At 61.1% G+C, this 16,681-nt stretch overlaps 1 protein-coding gene across 2 annotated transcripts; it reads left to right on the top strand.

The window, feature by feature from the left end:
* The first annotated feature begins 251 nt into the window (after nt 1–251).
* Nucleotides 252–3,624, top strand: SPR (sepiapterin reductase). Of its 2 annotated transcripts, none has more exons than XM_048305150.1 (3): nt 252–652; nt 1,514–1,755; nt 2,409–3,624. In XM_048305150.1, the coding sequence occupies exons 1-3, from the start codon at nt 286–288 to the stop codon at nt 2,862–2,864; spliced, it is 1,065 nt and encodes a 354-aa protein (XP_048161107.1). In that variant the 5' UTR covers nt 252–285; the 3' UTR covers nt 2,865–3,624. The 2 variants fall into 2 exon arrangements, with proteins under 2 accessions (XP_048161107.1, XP_048161108.1); XM_048305151.1 differs by having other exon boundaries at nt 254–652; nt 1,514–1,804; nt 2,409–2,691.
* The last annotated feature ends 13,057 nt before the right edge of the window (nt 3,625–16,681 follow it).

The following is a 16,681-nucleotide window of genomic DNA, read 5'->3' as shown; positions in this document are numbered from 1 at the left end:
CTGTTCCTGTTCCCGGGCCCGTTCCCGGTCCCATTGCCGGCCCCGTTCCTGTTCCCGCTCCGCCGCTCCCTCACGGAAGCCGCACCCCCTCACAGCGGCCGCAAGGGGGCGTACCGCGCTGGCCACGCCCCACAGCGCGCGCAGAGGGCCGAGCCGGCGGCGACCAATCAGAGCCGGCGGAGCTGCCCGCGCGCTCGGAGCGGCCATTCACGAAGCGGCGGGGGCATGAATGGGGCGGGTCACGTGGGCAGGCGCTTTCCCACGCCCCCTCCGCTGGGTACCGGGATGGAGCCGGGATCGGGAGCGGGACCGGGATCGGGGCCCTGGGCCGCCACCGCCTGCGTGGTGACCGGCGCTTCCCGCGGCTTCGGCCGCAGCCTGGCGCGGCTCCTGGCGCCGCAGCTCGGCCCCGGCTCGGTGCTGCTGCTGCTGGCGCGGTCCGCGGAGGCGCTGGCCGAGCTGGCGGCCGAGCTGCGCGCCGGGAGCGCCACCGGGAGCGCCACCGGGAGCGCCACCGGGAGCGCCGGGCTGCGGGTGCAGTGCGTGGCCGCCGACCTGGGCTGCGAGGAGGGGCTGCGGACGGCGGGCGCTGCCCTGCGGAAGCTGCTGCAGGACGCGTCCTTCGGCCGCCTGCTCCTCGTCAACAACGCCGGTAACGACACGGCTGTCCCCGGCTGTCCCCCCGCCTCCCCGAGCCGCTGCCCTCCGCCCCCGGGGGCAGCGGGGTCAGCCCAGCCCTGCTCCGGCTGAGCCGGGGCTTGCTCCGGGCTTGGGGTGCCGGCACATAACCCAAAAGAATAAAGGAGCTGCGGGGACTTCACCCTGTGCGGGTGTTGGCTCATTAAAGGAGTTAATTGGGGGGGCGGGTCTCTGGCAGTGCTTTGCTGCTCTCAGTTTTACTGTGCCATAGGAACAGTTGGTTCCCGTCCTGCACCTTCTTGTCCCTCTGCTCCCCAAATCCAAACCTGCAGGCAAACTTCCAGCCCCACCTTGTGGGTGCTTCCTCGCGCCTTTAATGCCTTCGGTGTCCTTTTTACCCATTGTCGCTGTAAATCACCCGTGGGTTCCGTAGGAAATGGGTGCTCCAAGATTTGGGCCTTTGACTGGCACAGGGCCCGCAGGAGGGCCCGTGGTGGCCCTTGGGCACGCTGTACTCCAGAGTGGGAGCTGTTTGTGCTGGCAGAGGGGTGGCAGGGCAGGTCCCTGTCCCCTGTCACTGCTGGGTCAGTGTGACCCAGAATGGGCTGGGCTGGGCTGGGACCCTGGCAGGGGCTGGGCCACCAAAGCTCTGGAAGTGTTGGATGTGGAATGTGGGAGCAAAGGGATCTGTTTTGCGGTTGATCCCATCTGTAACAACTCATTTTTCCATCTTTCTGGAAATATCCCAGGCCGGGCTGGACAGGCCATGGAGCACCCTGGGACAGTGGAAAGTGTCCCTGCCATGCCAGGGTGGGGACTGGATGTTCTTTAAGATCCCTTCCAACCCAAACCATTCCACGTTTGTGCTTCCCAGGCTCCCTGGGAGACGTCTCCAAATCCTTCCTGGACCTCACTGACCTGGAGGAGATCAACACCTACTTCTCCTTCAACATCAGCTCGGCGCTGTGCCTGACCTCCACAGCCCTGAGGGCCTTTGGGGCGCGGCCTGGCTGCAGCAGGACCGTGGTGAACATCTCGTCGCTGTGTGCCCGGGAGCCGTTCCGGAGCTGGGCGCTGTACTGCGCCGGGAAGGCTGCCCGGGATATGCTGTTCCAGGTGCTGGCGCTGGAGGAGCCCGGGGTCCGTGTGCTCAACTACGCCCCGGGTGAGGAGAGCAGCTCACGGATGGTTATCCACCTCATCCTGCCTTTGGGAGTGAAGATTCCTGCGGCCCAGCCCTGCTCCTGTCCCTCCAGCCCTGAGCAGCACAATTGGGACCACAGTTCCCCGTGCTGGACTCAAACACCATCTCTCATCCAGCTTTTCCGTCAGGATCACAGAATTCCAGACACCTCCCACCGTCCCAGGTGGATCCAAGCCCCAGTGTCCAGCCTGGCCTTGGACATTCCCAGGGATCCAGGGGCAGCCCCAGCTGCTCTGGCAATTCCAGCCCAGCCCCTCGCCACCCTCCCAGCCAGCAATTCCTTCCCAACATCCCAGCCCAAGCTCCCTTTTCCACTGGGAAGCCATTCCCTGCCTCCTGGCCCTCCAGGCCTTGGCCCCAGTCCCTCTGCAGCTCTCCTGGAGCCCCTTTAGGCCCTGCAAGGGGCTCGCAGCTCTCCATGGCTCCTTCCCTTCTCCAGGGGAACATTCCCAGCTCTCCCAGGCTGCCTCCAGAGCAGAGGGAAAATGACCCCTGGATTTTCCTTTCTCCTTAAGTGATTTTTTTTTTTGGTAATTTTTTGAGGTGATTTTTTTCTTTTCTCCAGGCCCTCTGGACACAGACATGCAGCTCCTGGCCCGGACCAAGACTGGAGACCCCGGGATGCGCCAGCACTTCCAGAGGCTGCAGGAGAACGGGCAGCTCATCGAGAGCTCCGTGTCGGCCCAGAAGCTGCTCCAGCTCCTGCAGGAGGACTCCTTTCCCTCTGGGGCACACGTGGATTTCTACGACATCTGAGCTCCTGCCAGCTCCACCTTTGCCTTCCTGCTTTGCTTCCTGCTGGGCCTTTTCCTGGTGCCTCCAGCAGGCCCTTGTGCAAATCCTGGGGTCTGGGAAGCTTTTAAGAGACCCCTGTGTGCCTTATGAACACCCCTGGTGCCCTGAGGGGGTTGGGAAGCAGCTCCTGCTGCTGAGCCCTGGCTGGCAGGGGCAGGAATTCCTCAGCTCCCGGGGATGGGGGAGCAGAGGTGGCTTTCCCAAGGGAATGGCCCTGGGAGGTTAAGACGCTCCTGCACAGGAGTTTGTGGGGGCCAAGGGGTGCCCAGGCACACGAGGCCAGGGCAGAGAGGTCCCTGCCAGCCCCAGGAGGTCCCAGAGAAGCCAACAGCAGGGTGGGAGCTGAGTGTCCCCGTGTCTGTCCCCTTTGCCCCGCAGGAAAAAGTCCCCAAGGAGCCATTCCTGGGGCTGGTGATGTTCCCCCCGAGCCCCGACCCTGTCCCCTGCCCACCAGGGACCCCAAGTCCCCCTGAGGTGCTGGGGCTGTCTCTGGAGATCTGTGGGTTAGGATGCAGCAAAGCCTGTCCCAGTGGTTTTTCCAGGAAGGCCGGTAATCCCCAGGAGAGGGAGCTGGCCTGGGAGGAATTGGGAATTTTGGGAGCCTAGCTGGGGTCACGAGCTCACAGAAACCTGGTCAGAGCAGGGAGACACAGCCCTGAGTTCCTGCCGTGCTCCTGTTGCATGTTTTGGGTCCAAGCCTTGCTCTGGGGTTTCATTCCCTTCCTTTTAATTATTTGTGGGGGTTTTTTGTCATTTTCCCATCAGATTCCAGCAGCCACAGACACACAGAGAGTTCCCTTCTGGAAAGCTGATGCAGGACAGTTGGTTTGGAGCCCAGTGGCACCCCCCATGTGCCCTGGAAATGCCCAGTGCCCCTCTGTGCCCCCTCCCTGCAGCCTCCACCCCAACCCTGCAGCTCAGATTTTTGTCCCCCTGTCTCTCCACTCATTAAAAGTTTCAAAATCATTAAAATCGTTAGGAATGTCTGCTCTGGGGTTTCTGCTGTGTCTTTAAGGGTGGGTAAATCCTTGGCAGAGTGGGAGGAGGATCTGGGGTTGAGCACTGGCTTCACCCAGCACGGCACCACCATTCCCCCCTGGAGTCCTGTGCTGCCCTGTCTGAGCCCTTTCATTAATTCTGGGTTCATTTAATCCTGTCCAGCTCATAAATGCCTCCTCCCCAGCCAGTCCTGGGCCTGGTTTCAGCTTTCCTCCCTGCCTGGGGAACTTTTATTAGCAAAAAGCCCCTCTGCTTCTCCCAGCCCCGGCAATGGGAATGTTGTTCTGGGATTTGATTCCTGCTGGGGTTTCTGTGGTTTGGGAACCCTTCCTGGAATCTCTGCTGCTAAAAAATCCCCCCTCTCCTCACCTGCAGCCGTGTGGGTTTGTCCCAACCCCTCCTGGGCAGGAATATTCTTTTGGGATCTGGCTCCCTGCAAAAAATAACCCCAGAGCTTCCCAAGCTCGCTCCAGCAGCCTCGGGAATGGCATCATTCCCTGGATTCCCGGAGTAGGAGCAGGGGGCTCCAGCACGGAGCTGGTTCTGAACGTGGGATGGCTGGAGTGCCATGGAACGGGAGAGTCATTCCAGGGAATCGCACCCAGGGAGCGCCAGGGGATGCTGGAGAAATCCCGGCGGAGAGAGGCGGAGAGGCTGTGGGAGAGAAGGGGAATCCATGGAATGGTTTGGGTGGGAAGGGACCTTGAATCCCATCCAGTTCCAGGGACACCTCCCGCTGTCCCAGGTGGATCCAAGCCCCAGTGTCCAGCCTGGCCTTGGACATTCCCAGGGATCCAGGGGCAGCCCCAGCTGCTCTGGCAATTCCAGCCCAGCCCCTCGCCACCCTCCCAGCCAGCAATTCCTTCCCAACATCCCGGCCCAAGCTCCCCTTTCCCACTGGGAAGCCATTCCCTGCCTCCTGGCCCTCCAGGCCTTGGCCCCAGTCCCTCTGCAGCTCTCCTGGAGCCCCTTTAGGCCCTGCAAGGGGCTCGCAGCTCTCCCTGGCTCCTTCCCTTCTCCAGGGCAACATTCCCAGCTCTCCCAGCTGCCTCCAGAGCAGAGGGGCTCCAGGCCTGGAGCAGCTCCGGGGCCTCCTCTGACCCTGCTCTGACAGGTCCCTGTCCCTTGTGCTGGCCCTGGATCATTTTTCAGCCCCTTTTCTCTCTCCCCACAAACAGCAGGAGCAAAAATCCATCTTGGAGCTCCAAGCTCTTGAAACTCCACATCTGCTCCAAGGGGAACCTGCACGCACCAGGCACATCCCAAGTGCAAATGCCGTGGATGTGAGGATGGGCTGGGGCTCCCACTCCTGCATTTCCCTGTGAGAGCCGCCTCGTGCTCACAGTTCCATGGAGGGGGTTGTTCTCCAGCATGGCCATCCCACACTTTGTGCTCCCGGCTCTCCTGGATGGTTCATTTTTCGGGGTTTCATCCCCAAAGTGTGCCCATTTCCCTGTGCAGCTCTTTGGTGTTGGGATCAGTCTGTGATCCCCAGGGATGGGCTGGGTTTGGGATTCCCACTGCTGGAGCAGAGCTCTGCCCAGGGAGAACTGACAGTGACGCTTTGGGGACATTCCCCTGGGTGTCCCCATCCCCCAGGTACTAACATCCACCAGGTACCAACATCCCCCCGGTACCAGCATCCCTGGGTACCAACATCCCCCAGGTACCAGCATCCCCTGGATATCACCATCCCCAGGGTACCGGCAGCCACCAGGTGTCAGCATCCCTGGGTACCAACATTCCCAGCTGCCAGCATCCCCCGGATATCTCCCTCCCCTGGGTACCAACATCACTCTGGGCACCATCATCACTCCAGATGCCAGCACCCTCTGGGTGCCAACATGCACCAGGTGCCAGCATCCTCTGCATATCCCCAACCCCTGGATACCATCATCCCCTGGGTACCAGCATCCCCCTGGTACCAGCATCCCCTGGATACCATCGTCACTCCAGGTACCAGCATCCCCCAGGTACCATCGTCCCCCGGATATCAACATCCACTGGGTACCAGCATCCTCTGGGTACCAACGTGCACCAGGTGCCAGCATCCTCTGGATATCACCATCCCCATGGTACCAGCATCCCCCAGGTACCCACATCTCCATGGGTACCAACATCCCCCAGGCACCAGCATCTCTGGGTACCAGCATCCCCCCGGAACCCCCATCCCCCAGGTGCCAGCACACATGGATGTGACCATGCCCTGGGCACCACCATTCCCTGCGCTCCAGGGAACAACCCCTGCCCCCGGGGGTGCTGTGCGGTGCGAAGGCAAAATGCCATGAAAGCTTTTATTCCCCTTTCCCGGCATTTTGTGTCACCAGCTGAGGGCGTTCCGAGACCGGGTAACAGAGCCCGGCTGGCGCGGGGAGCCCGGGAATGCCCCTGGAAAAGCAGCGGGATGCTGGCAGGGGACCGAGCGGGATTCGAGCCTCTTCCTGCCTCTGCACCCATCCCTTGGCCACTCATTTCTTAACTGAGGCCCCGCGTCCCGGAGTCGAAAGGGTGTTAAAAAGAAAGCAGTTTGGAGCTCTCCTAATCCCAGAGGCAGGAGCTCACCGCTCACCTGGCCAGGGGTATCCAATGGATTCGTGTGTCCCCATGGGAGCCACGGGATCTGGACAGCGCTGTCTCCTGGGCTGGGGATGAACCCTGAAGGGAATCACCCCAAAATCAGCCACCCTGCCCTCTATCCCAGACAGAGCCAGGGATTCTGTTCTCCCTGTTGGGAATCAAGTGCAGCTTTCAAGGCCAAAAATCCTCCACCCATGGGGTGTCCCTCCAGGCAGGTCTGATTTCACCCCAAATTCCACAGCTTCCCACCCTGCCTCCCACAGCAAAAACCCGGGTAGGGTATTTTATCCCTTTTGCCGCTTTTTTCCCCCTTTCCCTTCCCCCTAAAGAGGGAGATAAAGCTGGAGCAGGAGCTGTGCAGGTGCCTCCCCGTGTGAAATCCCAAAAAAATGCTACAGAAAGCCCCATGCCGGCCTCATGAGCAGTTTGGGGCAGGAGGGGAGGGGTCTGTGCGATGCTTTGAGGTGACACCGCCTGCGTGAGCGGCCCTGGGGACCCTCCCCAGCCCCCTCCCCGTGCTGGGCACACACTGTGCCCTTTGTGCCCGAGGTGGGATGGGCTGAGCTGGGTCATGCAGGAGCCAAAGACACTGCTGGGTTTTGTTTCCCTGGGTGCGAGCAGGGCCCGGGGCCAGCAGCGGGGCTGAGCCCCTAAATCCCCCCCAAAGCCGCCCAAATGAAACCCAGCTCACCCCCTGACCTCCCAAATCTGGGCCGCTGCCCCGGGCTGGCCCTGGCCCAGCAGGGAGCTCCTCTGCCCCTCCTGAAAGGTTTCCCAGCACGGGGAGAACGCGACCTTTATTGTCCCGGTGCCCAGAAGTGCTGAGCTCGGCTGTTCTGGCCGGGACACCGAGTGCCCCAGCTCCGGGCTGGCAAACAGCAGCTGCCTTTGCCCAGGGCCAAAGGTAACGGAGCTGCTCCCCCCTCAAAGTGCTCCCAGCGGGGGGAGAAAGAGCTGGGGATGCCCAGGCTGCCCTCACAGGGACCCCCACCCTGCGCAGCCCCAGAGGCGCCCACGGAGACACGTCCACCATCCCAAAAGCTCCCACTGTGACACGGCAGGAGTTTTGTGGGATATCGTGGAGCCGTGCTGGGGTGTGCCGGGTGTTCAGCGAGCCTGAGAGGGCTGGAACAACAAAGTCCTTTCTGCTGAGCTGGCAGGGTCCTCAGAGAGTCTCCTCCTGCGGACTGAGCTCGCTGCACGTCCTCCTCCTGCCCCTCTGGCCATCCTCACTCCCAGCCCAGTGACCCATTTTTAGCTGTGTCCCCTCCTCGCTGTCCCCTGGCTTTGGTGGCCTGAGGAGCAGCTCCACCACAGGGATTCTGTCCCTGGGCCCCTCAGGTGAGAGCCCACCTGCAGAGCTGCCCCAGCCCTGGGGCCAAGAGCAGAAGGACGTGGAGCTGCTGGAGAGAGCCCGGAGGAGGCCCCGGAGCTGCTCCAGGGCTGGAGCCCCTCTGCTCTGGAGGCAGCCTGGGAGAGCTGGGAATGTTGCCCTGGAGAAGGGAAGGAGCCAGGGAGAGCTGCGAGCCCCTTGCAGGGCCTAAAGGGGCTCCAGGAGAGCTGCAGAGGGACTGGGGCCAAGGCCTGGAGGGCCAGGAGGCAGGGAATGGCTTCCCAGTGGGAAAGGGGAGCTTGGGCTGGGATGTTGGGAAGGAATTGCTGGCTGGGAGGGTGGGGAGGGGCTGGGCTGGAATTGCCAGAGCAGCTGGGGCTGCCCCTGGATCCCTGGGAATGTCCAAGGCCAGGCTGGACACTGGGGCTTGGATCCAGCTGGGATGGTGGGAGGTGTCCCTGCCCATGGAACAAGATGATCCGTGAGGTCCCTTCATCCCAAACCCTTTGGTGACCCAGGTCCCTGGAGCAGCCAGCAATGAGTAACGAGGGCCCCGGGCCAGTGAGGAGCTCACAGATTAACCCAGCCCGGAGCAGGGAGCAGAGGGGTTGTGGTGGAGTGTCCTGTCCCAGAGAGCTCCAAAGCCTTAATGAGTAATTAGTTAATTTGCTGTGGAGGGTAATGGGGAGACACTGCAGAAATGATCTGTGATTAATTAAACCACCCTGGGCTGGTGCAGGCAGAGCGGCTGCACCGCTGGGCTGGGGCTGAGCTGGGCCTAGGGCTGGATCCAAGCTGGGCTTAGGGCTGGATCCAAGCTGGGCCTAGGGCTGGATCCAAGGTGAGACTAGGGCTGGATCCAAGCTGGGCTTAGGGCTGGATCCAAGCTGAGACTAGGGCTGGATCCAAGCTGGGCCTAGGGCTGGATCCAAGCTGGGCTTAGAGCTGGATCCAAGGTGAGACTAGGGCTGGATCCAAGCTGGGCCTAGGGCTGGATCCAAGCTGGGCCTAGGGCTGGATCCTGACTTGGACTAGGGCCTGATCCTGACTTGGACTAGGGCTGGATCCTGACTTTGGCATCGCTCCTGGAGCTGGTGTTGACCAAAATCCACCAGGTTTGATCTGGGCTCTGCAGACCAACAGCCGCCTCCACCCAAGTGGGAAAAGCTGCCAGAAATGCGTTTTCCCTTGTTTTTTCTATACACCACCCCAAAGCCAGGCTCTGTCTCACTCAGCCGGGTGCCTTTCAAGCGTCTTTCCTGAATCCTGGAATCCCAGACTGGTTTGGGTTGGAATGGACCTTAAAGCCCATCTAGTCCCAGGGCAGGGACACCTCCCACTATCCCAGGCTGCTCCAGGCCTTATCCAACCTGGCCTTGGACACTGCCGGGGATGGGGAATCCAAAACCTCTGTGGGCAACCTGTGCCAGATGTCACCCCCTCACAGGAGGAATTTCTTCCTAAGACTGACCCAAATTTGCCCTGTTGCAATTTGCTCCCATCACTCCTTGTCCTGTCACGGCAGTTCCCGATGAGCTCTCCTGTCAGGCTCAAGCCAGGCTGTGGCTGAGCTCCTCCCGTGCCTCCCCCGGGATTTGGGGACATTGTGCTGTCCTCCTCCCTGTCCCCTTCCTTCAGCAAAGCCACCGGTTCAGCCGGGCACATCCTCCTCCTCCTCTGCCCATCCTGTGCCACACCTGCACTCCCTCATCCTCCACCTGCCCTCTCATCCCTCCTGTGCTGGCGGCTCAGGCAGTCCCGAGCACGGGGTAATCCCGGTGCATCCCTGTCCTTCCCGCCAGGAAAACAGAGGGCTCTGAAGGATCCTCAGCCCTGAGTTTGGATCAGAAAGGGCAACCAAGCTCCCACCCCTCTCATCCCTCCATGCTGATGGCTCAGCCCTTCCCTGAGGACTGGATAATCCCAGTGAATCCCTGTCATTCCCGTTGGGATGCCAGCAGGCTCTGAAAAATCCTCAGCTCTGAGTTTGGAACAGAAAGGCTGAGCAACCCATGCTGCTCCCATCCCTCACATCCATCCTGTGGTGGTGGCTCAGCCCTTCCCAACCACGGGATAATCCCAGAGGATCCCTGTCCTTCCAGGGATTTTAGGGTTAGGATAACAACGAGCTCTGAAAAATCCTCAGCTCTGAGTTTGGATCAGAAAGGGCGACCAGGCTCCCACCCCTCTCATCCCTCCTGTGCTGGTGGCTCAGCCCTTTCCCAAGCACTGGATAATCCCAAAGAACCCCTGTCATTCCCATCCCGTTGGGATCCTGGCAGGCTCTGAAAGATCCTCAGCACCGAGTTCACACCAGCGAGGGCCACCAAGCCGTGCCCACCCCTCGCATCCCTCCTGTGCTGATGGCTCAGTCCTTGGCCAACCAGGGATAATCCCAACAATTCCCCGTCCTTCCCGCTGGCATCCCGGCAGGCTCTGAAAGACCCTCGCACGGAGTTCACATAGAAAGGCCGAGCAACCCGCGCTGCGCCCGCCCCGTGCGGGATCCCGCGGCAAACCCAGCCCGGCTCCTTGCTCGGGGACTCTCCCTCGCCCCGCCGGCTCTTTGGCCAGGCCGTGGCCGCCGATTTTGCCGGAGCGGCGGGCGAGCGGCGCGGCGGGGCCGGGAGCCGCATTCACATTCCTGCCGCGAGCGCACTTGTCAGCCGAGCTGTCAGTGCCGCCGTAATGGGGCCACGGCGGTCACTCGTGTTGGGAGTAAACACAGCCGAATCTGAGAAAACAAGAGCAGAGCCCCGCGCTCCCGGCACGGCTGCAAAGCCCCGCCGCTCCCGGGGGAGGGGGTGCCCAGGCTCCCCCCGCCTCCCCAGCGCCCCCCTCTCCCACCCCAAAAACCCCCGGGAGGGATGGGGGCAGTGCCGGGGGTAGCCGGCACCCCGGGGGGACGGGGGCGCGGCTGCTGGGGTGTGACTCCGGAGAGCTGGGATTAAAAAGGGCTTCTTCGGGACGTGCGGGGGACGGGTGGGGACATCCCCGGCCTGGAGCCGCTCGGGGACACGAGGCGGTGGAGCCGCAGGTCGGTGACTTGCAGCACAAACCCAGCCCCAGCTGTGGCTGGAGCGCTTGGTCCTGATTTTTTTAACTTAAAAACCGGAATTTTGCACATCCCGGAGCTGCCCCGAGCCCGGGGGACCTGTTTGGAGTGAGGGTCCGGCCTCCTTGTCACCCTCCAGCATCCCCCAGGGTTCCCTCCAGCCCTGGGCTCCTCTTGCCACCTGCAGCGGTGTCACCAGCCGGAGGGGACACCTGGGCCAGGTGGGACGGACCCAGCCCGGCACGGGGAGGGTGCGGGGGCTGCACAGGGACCGAGGGGTTCGTGGGGCCGCAGCCCCGAGGAGGAGGAGGAACAGCAGCCTTGGGAATCATCGGCGCCGCTCCTTCGTTTGGGAATATTCCCCCAACTTCCAACCCCTCCCAACAAAGGGGCCGCGCTGCAAAGCCGCGGCTTTGGGACAAAGGAGGGAACGGGGCGGCCGAGGGCAGAGCGGGCACAGCCCCGGCCGTGCCCCATCGCCTGCTCCCTCCCTCACCCCCCCAAATCCAGGGAATGCTGCTTTCCCCACTCCTGGTCCCCGGCGCGGTTCATTCACACCCGCAAACCCTAAAAAAGCTGCAAACGCCACCGAATATTTCCTGCGGGCAGGGAGGGGAGCGGGCAGTTTTTATCCCCCTCCAAACCCGACGCGAAATGTTGGGGTCACTCCTCCTTTGAAATCTCCCGCGGCCTTTCTTCCCATTAAACCAGCTCCCAGCTCAGAAGTTTCTTCTCCACCCTCCCCCCGCCTTTTTTTTTTTTTTTTTTTTAATTTAATAATAAAGCATCTCAGATCTCGGAGCTGCAACTCATCTCACACCTAAGCGAGATTGCGTTTTGCACAAGCCTTTCAGCTGTTTTCTCAATCTCTCCTCTGTCTCATTCTCAATTCAGGCAGTTGCTATAGGTATGTTTTAATCCCCAGCATGGTAGATTTTAATTAGTCTTTGTACAGATGGCCAATTAACATTCATTACTTTTGCCTTGAGCGATTAATTATGAGTTTGGATAGAAGGGGAGATGGAGACAGGAAAGATGGGCAGGTGAATAAAAAAAGGGATTTTAATCAGAGTTTGGGAGGGTTTTTTTTTCCTTCTGATTTATATATATATACACACACACACGGAAAGAGGAGGGAAAAGAGGCAACACGGTGCGAGTTACATTTCCAGAGGATCATTCCCGACCTGGAACCGCGGGAATGGGTTCTCCAGCCAGGGATGCTGCAGGGTTTGGGGCTGCGATCCAGCCGAACCCCACTGCGGGGATGGGGGAAGCGAGGCAGGGAGTGCTGGAGTGACCCCAGTGCCCAGCCTGGGAATCCGCATCCCAAAGGATTTGTGTGCCTGGGCATGCCGGCTTTGGGGCTGTAGCGGTGCCAGGGCGCTGGGGACAGCCAGGGGAGCGGTGACACAGAGCCACCTCCTCCGCTGTGTCCGTGTGCAGGACGGGGCCCGCAGCTGTCCCCTCCCCAGCCCCGGTGACACGTCGCTAATTCTTCCTAATTGATTTTTCACGCCGGTGGGAGGGAGACGGTGACATCCAACAACAGAGCCCTGATGTCGCGGCTTTCTCCGGCATGAAAGGGGCCGGCATCTCCCCCCGGAGCCCGAATGCTTGTGCCGGGGCTGGGTAGCCATGGAGAGCCGCTGCCCGAGCCTTTCCCGGCCGCCGAGCCGCTGGCGCTGCTCCGTGCCTGCCGTGCCAGCCGCTCCCGCAGCTATTTCGGGACGCGGGCTGGCGAAGGAAAATAGCAAAGCCCCTCGGGCCGCATCGTGGCCCCCTCCCCGGCACGGGGGCTGCCCCACATTCCCGGCTGTCCCGGCACGCGGGAGCCGCAGCGGGCTCTGGGCGCGGTTTGGGGTGTGCAGCGAGCGGGGGAGGGCTGGAAGGGGCTGATCCAGCTCGCTCCTGGGGTGGCAGGAAAATGGGAGTCGTGTAAGGATGCTGGGGGGAGGGATCCATCGCACAGGACTCGGGGGGCTCCTTCCCGGCGCCGCTGGAGGCTTTCCCCGGGAGCTGGGGTCGCTTTTAGCACGTTTGGGGTTTGGCCCCGGCCCGCTCGGGATTGGCGCTTCTCGCAGGAGCTTTGCCGGGATGGGGCACTCGGGAGGAGCAGGAAGGGGCCGGATCCCTCCCAGTGCCGCAGGGATGCGGCTGCTGTGTCCCGGGCACGGGGCGGAGGTGTCACCTGCACCCTGCCATGGTCTGTGGGTGGTTGTGTCACCTGCGCCCCAGCGAGGTCCCTGGGTGGATGTGCCACCTGCATCCCAGCGACATTCCCGAGTGGATGTTCCACCTGCATCCCAGAGTGGTCCCTGAGTGGATTTGTCACCTGGATCCAGCACAGTCCCCGGGTGGCGGGGTCACTGGGATCCTGGAGTGTTCCCTGGGTGCTTCCCCACCCCGCCCATGAGGAACCACTCCAGCAGTGCCTGACCACCGACCCACCTCATCCCACAGAGCTCTGGGAAGGGCTGGATGCCCGGGAGCCCCAAATCCATGCCAGGCACCCACCCCAGGAGCTGTCCTGCTGCAAATGCCTCCTCCACGAGCCGGATCCCTGCTCTGCAACCCTCAGGGATCAGCGTGGCCTCGGCCAGGCCATCCCCTCCCCACCAGCTCTGTTCTCCAGGTGAAACACAGGTGGAACAAACAGGAGCCAGCACGGGGGGCAACCGACCCCCTCCGACAGCCCGGGGCTCCCTCCCGGGCGGGGCAGAGGTCGGGGGGGAGCACGGGAGGCTCGGCACGGCCCCGTCCCCACCTGCAGAGCTGTGGCAGGGTATGGCCCTCTGGAAGTGTGTGCCATGGAAATGTGCACATTTCCTAAAAGCAATATGGAACAGCTAAATATACTGCTCACAAATCTGTTTACACTAATAATGGCTGGGAGCCTGCCATCCATATGACTGCACGGAACCATTGATTCAACAGAAATTTGCTGAAAATCCCTTGCAGGAGGAAGAAACTCACAGCACTTATATTTCATTTTCTTCCCCCTTGTTTTTTCTTTTTTCCTGCTTGTCGGGAAAGGGGGAACGGGGAGATGTCGGCACCTCTGGCACGGCCACGGCCGCGTTGGCAGCGGCTCTGCCCATCCCTCGGCCCCGCTCCCTCTGCACAGCCGCAGGGCCGGGACACTCCGCAAACCAGGATTCCCCAGCGCGGCTCCAAGCACTGGAGCTGCCTCGAGGGCTCAATGAACACAATATTTACCCACTTCCCACCCAACGGACGGGTCCGAGGCAGGATTTTGGCGCCGCGCTCGTTCCCGTTTCTTAAAAAAGGGGGGGAAAAAAAGAGGGAGAAAAAAAAACCCCTCCGGAATTGGCAGCTCACGGCGTATTAATGGAAATGCTGCAGACTTGGCTCCCGCTCACCTCCCCAACATAATGTTAAATGGCAGCAAGGCAGTATAGCAGTCATTTACATATGGTGCTTATAGACGCCAAACTTATTAACACAATAAAACTGCTGCGCCACGAGCTTTCCTGCCTATTTTTCTCCTGGAGGATGTCAGTGTTGGAAGCACCTATCCGCCTCGTATGGAAACACCCGGGGCTGCCTTTCATATGGCACCGGCAAAATAAATAAATGGCTCAGCCAGGGGCCCCCTCCGACCACTCCCCGAGGGAGGAGGGAGGCAGATCTGAGGGGTCTGGGGGTTTGCGGGCGGGGGAGATCACCAGGATCCATCAGAATCCACCAGGATCCATCAGAATCCACTGGAATCCACCAGGATCCACCGGGATCCACCCGAATCCATCTCAATCCACCAGGATCCATCAGAATCCACCAGGATCCACCCAAATCCACCAGAACCCATCAGAATCCACCAGGATCCACCAGAATCCACTGGAATCCACCAGGATCCACCGGGATCCACCCGAATCTACCCGAATCCACCAGAACCCATCGGAATCCACCAGGATCCACCCAAATCCATCAGAATCCACCAGGATCCATCAGAATGCACTGGAATCCACTGGAACCCATCAGAATCCACCCGAATCCACCAGAACCCATCAGAACCCATCAGAACCCACCAGAATCCACCGGGATCCATCAGAATCCACCGGAATCCACCAGAATCCATCAGAACCCACCAGGATCCATCGGGATCCACCAGAACCCATCAGAACCCATCAGAACCCATCAGAATCCACAAGAACCCATCAGAATCCACCAGGATCCATCAGAATCCACCGGAATCCACCAGAATCCATCAGAACCCACCCGAATCCATCAGAACCCACCAGGACCCAGCAGAACCCAGCAGCACCCTCTGGAAAAGCACATTCCCTCCGTGGTCAGGATGGGGCAGCTCCACCCCAGGACTGGCTTTAACCCCCCCCCTCCCCCCCGGCTCTGAGGTGCCCCCAGGGTGTCCCCAAAGCTGGAAGGGACGCCCTGGGTGATTCCTGTATCGATTTTCCTGGGTGCCACAGGAAAAGCCGCCCCAGGCATTTCCATAGAAGGCATCCAGGTGCTTCCAACAGGGAAGTTCTCCACATGGGAAGGGAGGCAGGAGAGCAGGAGAATTCCCAGCAGTGGTTTGGCCGTGCTGGGAAGTTTGGTGTCCATCAGGGACATTTGTTGGTGGCTGGTGCAGTGTCCCGGTGCCATTTAATGGAATTCCAGGGAGGCGAGGGCAGCCAGGTCTGCTCATCCCCCCTGATGTGACCCTGCGAGGTCCCCACGGGGTTTTGGGGACGCTCTCCCAGGATCCAGGTGGCCACAGCTCCTCTGTCCATGGTTTCCTGGCCCTGGCATCGGTGCAGTCCCACAGGGAATGTTCCTTTCCTGGCTGCTGGAGCGGGGCCAGCAGGAGCTGGGGGGGTGATGTGGGGTCACAGGGGGAGCTCCTGAAGCCTTGCCGGGGCTGGAGGTGCAATTTCCTGTGGGGAAATTCCCAGGAAGACATTTCTGCTGGAATTATGGCCCCGCCGTGCGTGGGACAGCGTTTCTGAGCTGCCACCTGAGAGCCCTGGCGGGAGGTCCCTGCTGGGACATGAACTGCCACACCGATCTGCACCCCAAAAGCGCTGGGGAGCTCTGGCTGACCCCAGATCCTGAGCTCTTCCTGGTGCTGTCAGTGGGATAAACCCACAAAATTAACCCCAGGAATCAGTGCTGGAGCAGGGAGCTCCTCACCACAACGCCCTGAGGAGATTTACAGGATCAGGGATGGGGGAGGTGTCCGCTCCCAGCCAGGCCATGGCAGTGCCACGCAGCCACCACTGCTGCCACCCCAGGGACCAGCACAACAACCCAGGCTCGGTTTGGGGTTGGGGGACTGGATTGAATCCCTCGCTGTGGAGATTCCAGGGATTCCAGGAGCCCAGGGAGGGCCGTGTCCCCTGTCTGGCACCCATGGCGGTGATGCCACCCCTGGAGCCGTGTGTGCTGCTGCTCCCCGTGACACCAGTGCTGCTGCCACGAGTCCTGTCACGAGCTGGAGACGCTGATACTGCCCCAAATCCAGGTGTTCCAGAGCATTCCATGGGCCCTGCTGGGGGAGAACCAGGGCATCACAGCCAGGCAGGGGACAAGGGGGCTCCAAGGCCTGGCACAAGGTCAGGGGAAGGTCCCAAAATGCCCAAACTTTACACAGCACTTTGCGTTAATGGGGTTTGGATGGCTTTCCCAAAATCCCTGTCCTGTGTCACTGCACTGGGCAGGAGTGACCAGAGCAGTCCCTGTCCTGTGTCACTGCACTGGGCAGAGGTGACCAGAGCAGTCCCTGTCCTGTGTCACTGCACTGGGCAGGAGTGACCGGAGCAGTCCCTGTCCTGTGTCACTGCACTGGGCAGGAGTGACCGGAACAGTCCCTATCCTGTGTCACTGCTGGGCAGGACTGACCAGAGCAGTCCCTGTCCTGTGTCACTGCTGGGCAGAGGTGACCGGAGCAGTCCCTGTCCTGTGTCACTGCACTGGGCGGGAGTGACCGGAGCAGTCCCTGTCCTGTGTCACTGCTGGGCAGAGGTGACCGGAGCAGTCCCTGTCCTGTGTCACTGCACTGGGCAGGAGTGACCGGAGCAGTCCCTGTCCTGTGTCACTGCACTGGGCGGGAGTGA

The sequence above is a fragment of the Corvus hawaiiensis genome, chromosome 5 (assembly GCF_020740725.1).
Source record: "Corvus hawaiiensis isolate bCorHaw1 chromosome 5, bCorHaw1.pri.cur, whole genome shotgun sequence".
In the NCBI taxonomy this organism is placed as follows: domain Eukaryota; kingdom Metazoa; phylum Chordata; class Aves; order Passeriformes; family Corvidae; genus Corvus; species Corvus hawaiiensis.
This window is presented reverse-complemented; position numbering and strand designations above follow the sequence as displayed.

What these genes read in the sequence shown, in the direction of transcription:
- SPR (XM_048305150.1), top strand. Translation starts at nt 286, where the DNA reads ATGGAGCCGGGATCGGGAGCGGGACCGGGATCGGGGCCCTGGGCCGCC. An exon ending in GCTCCTCGTCAACAACGCCG is followed by an intron (nt 653 to 1,513) that starts GTAACGACACGG and finishes TGTGCTTCCCAG; the next exon opens with GCTCCCTGGGAGACGTCTCC. An exon ending in CCCGGGATATGCTGTTCCAG is followed by an intron (nt 1,756 to 2,408) that starts GTGCTGGCGCTG and finishes TCTTTTCTCCAG; the next exon opens with GCCCTCTGGACACAGACATG.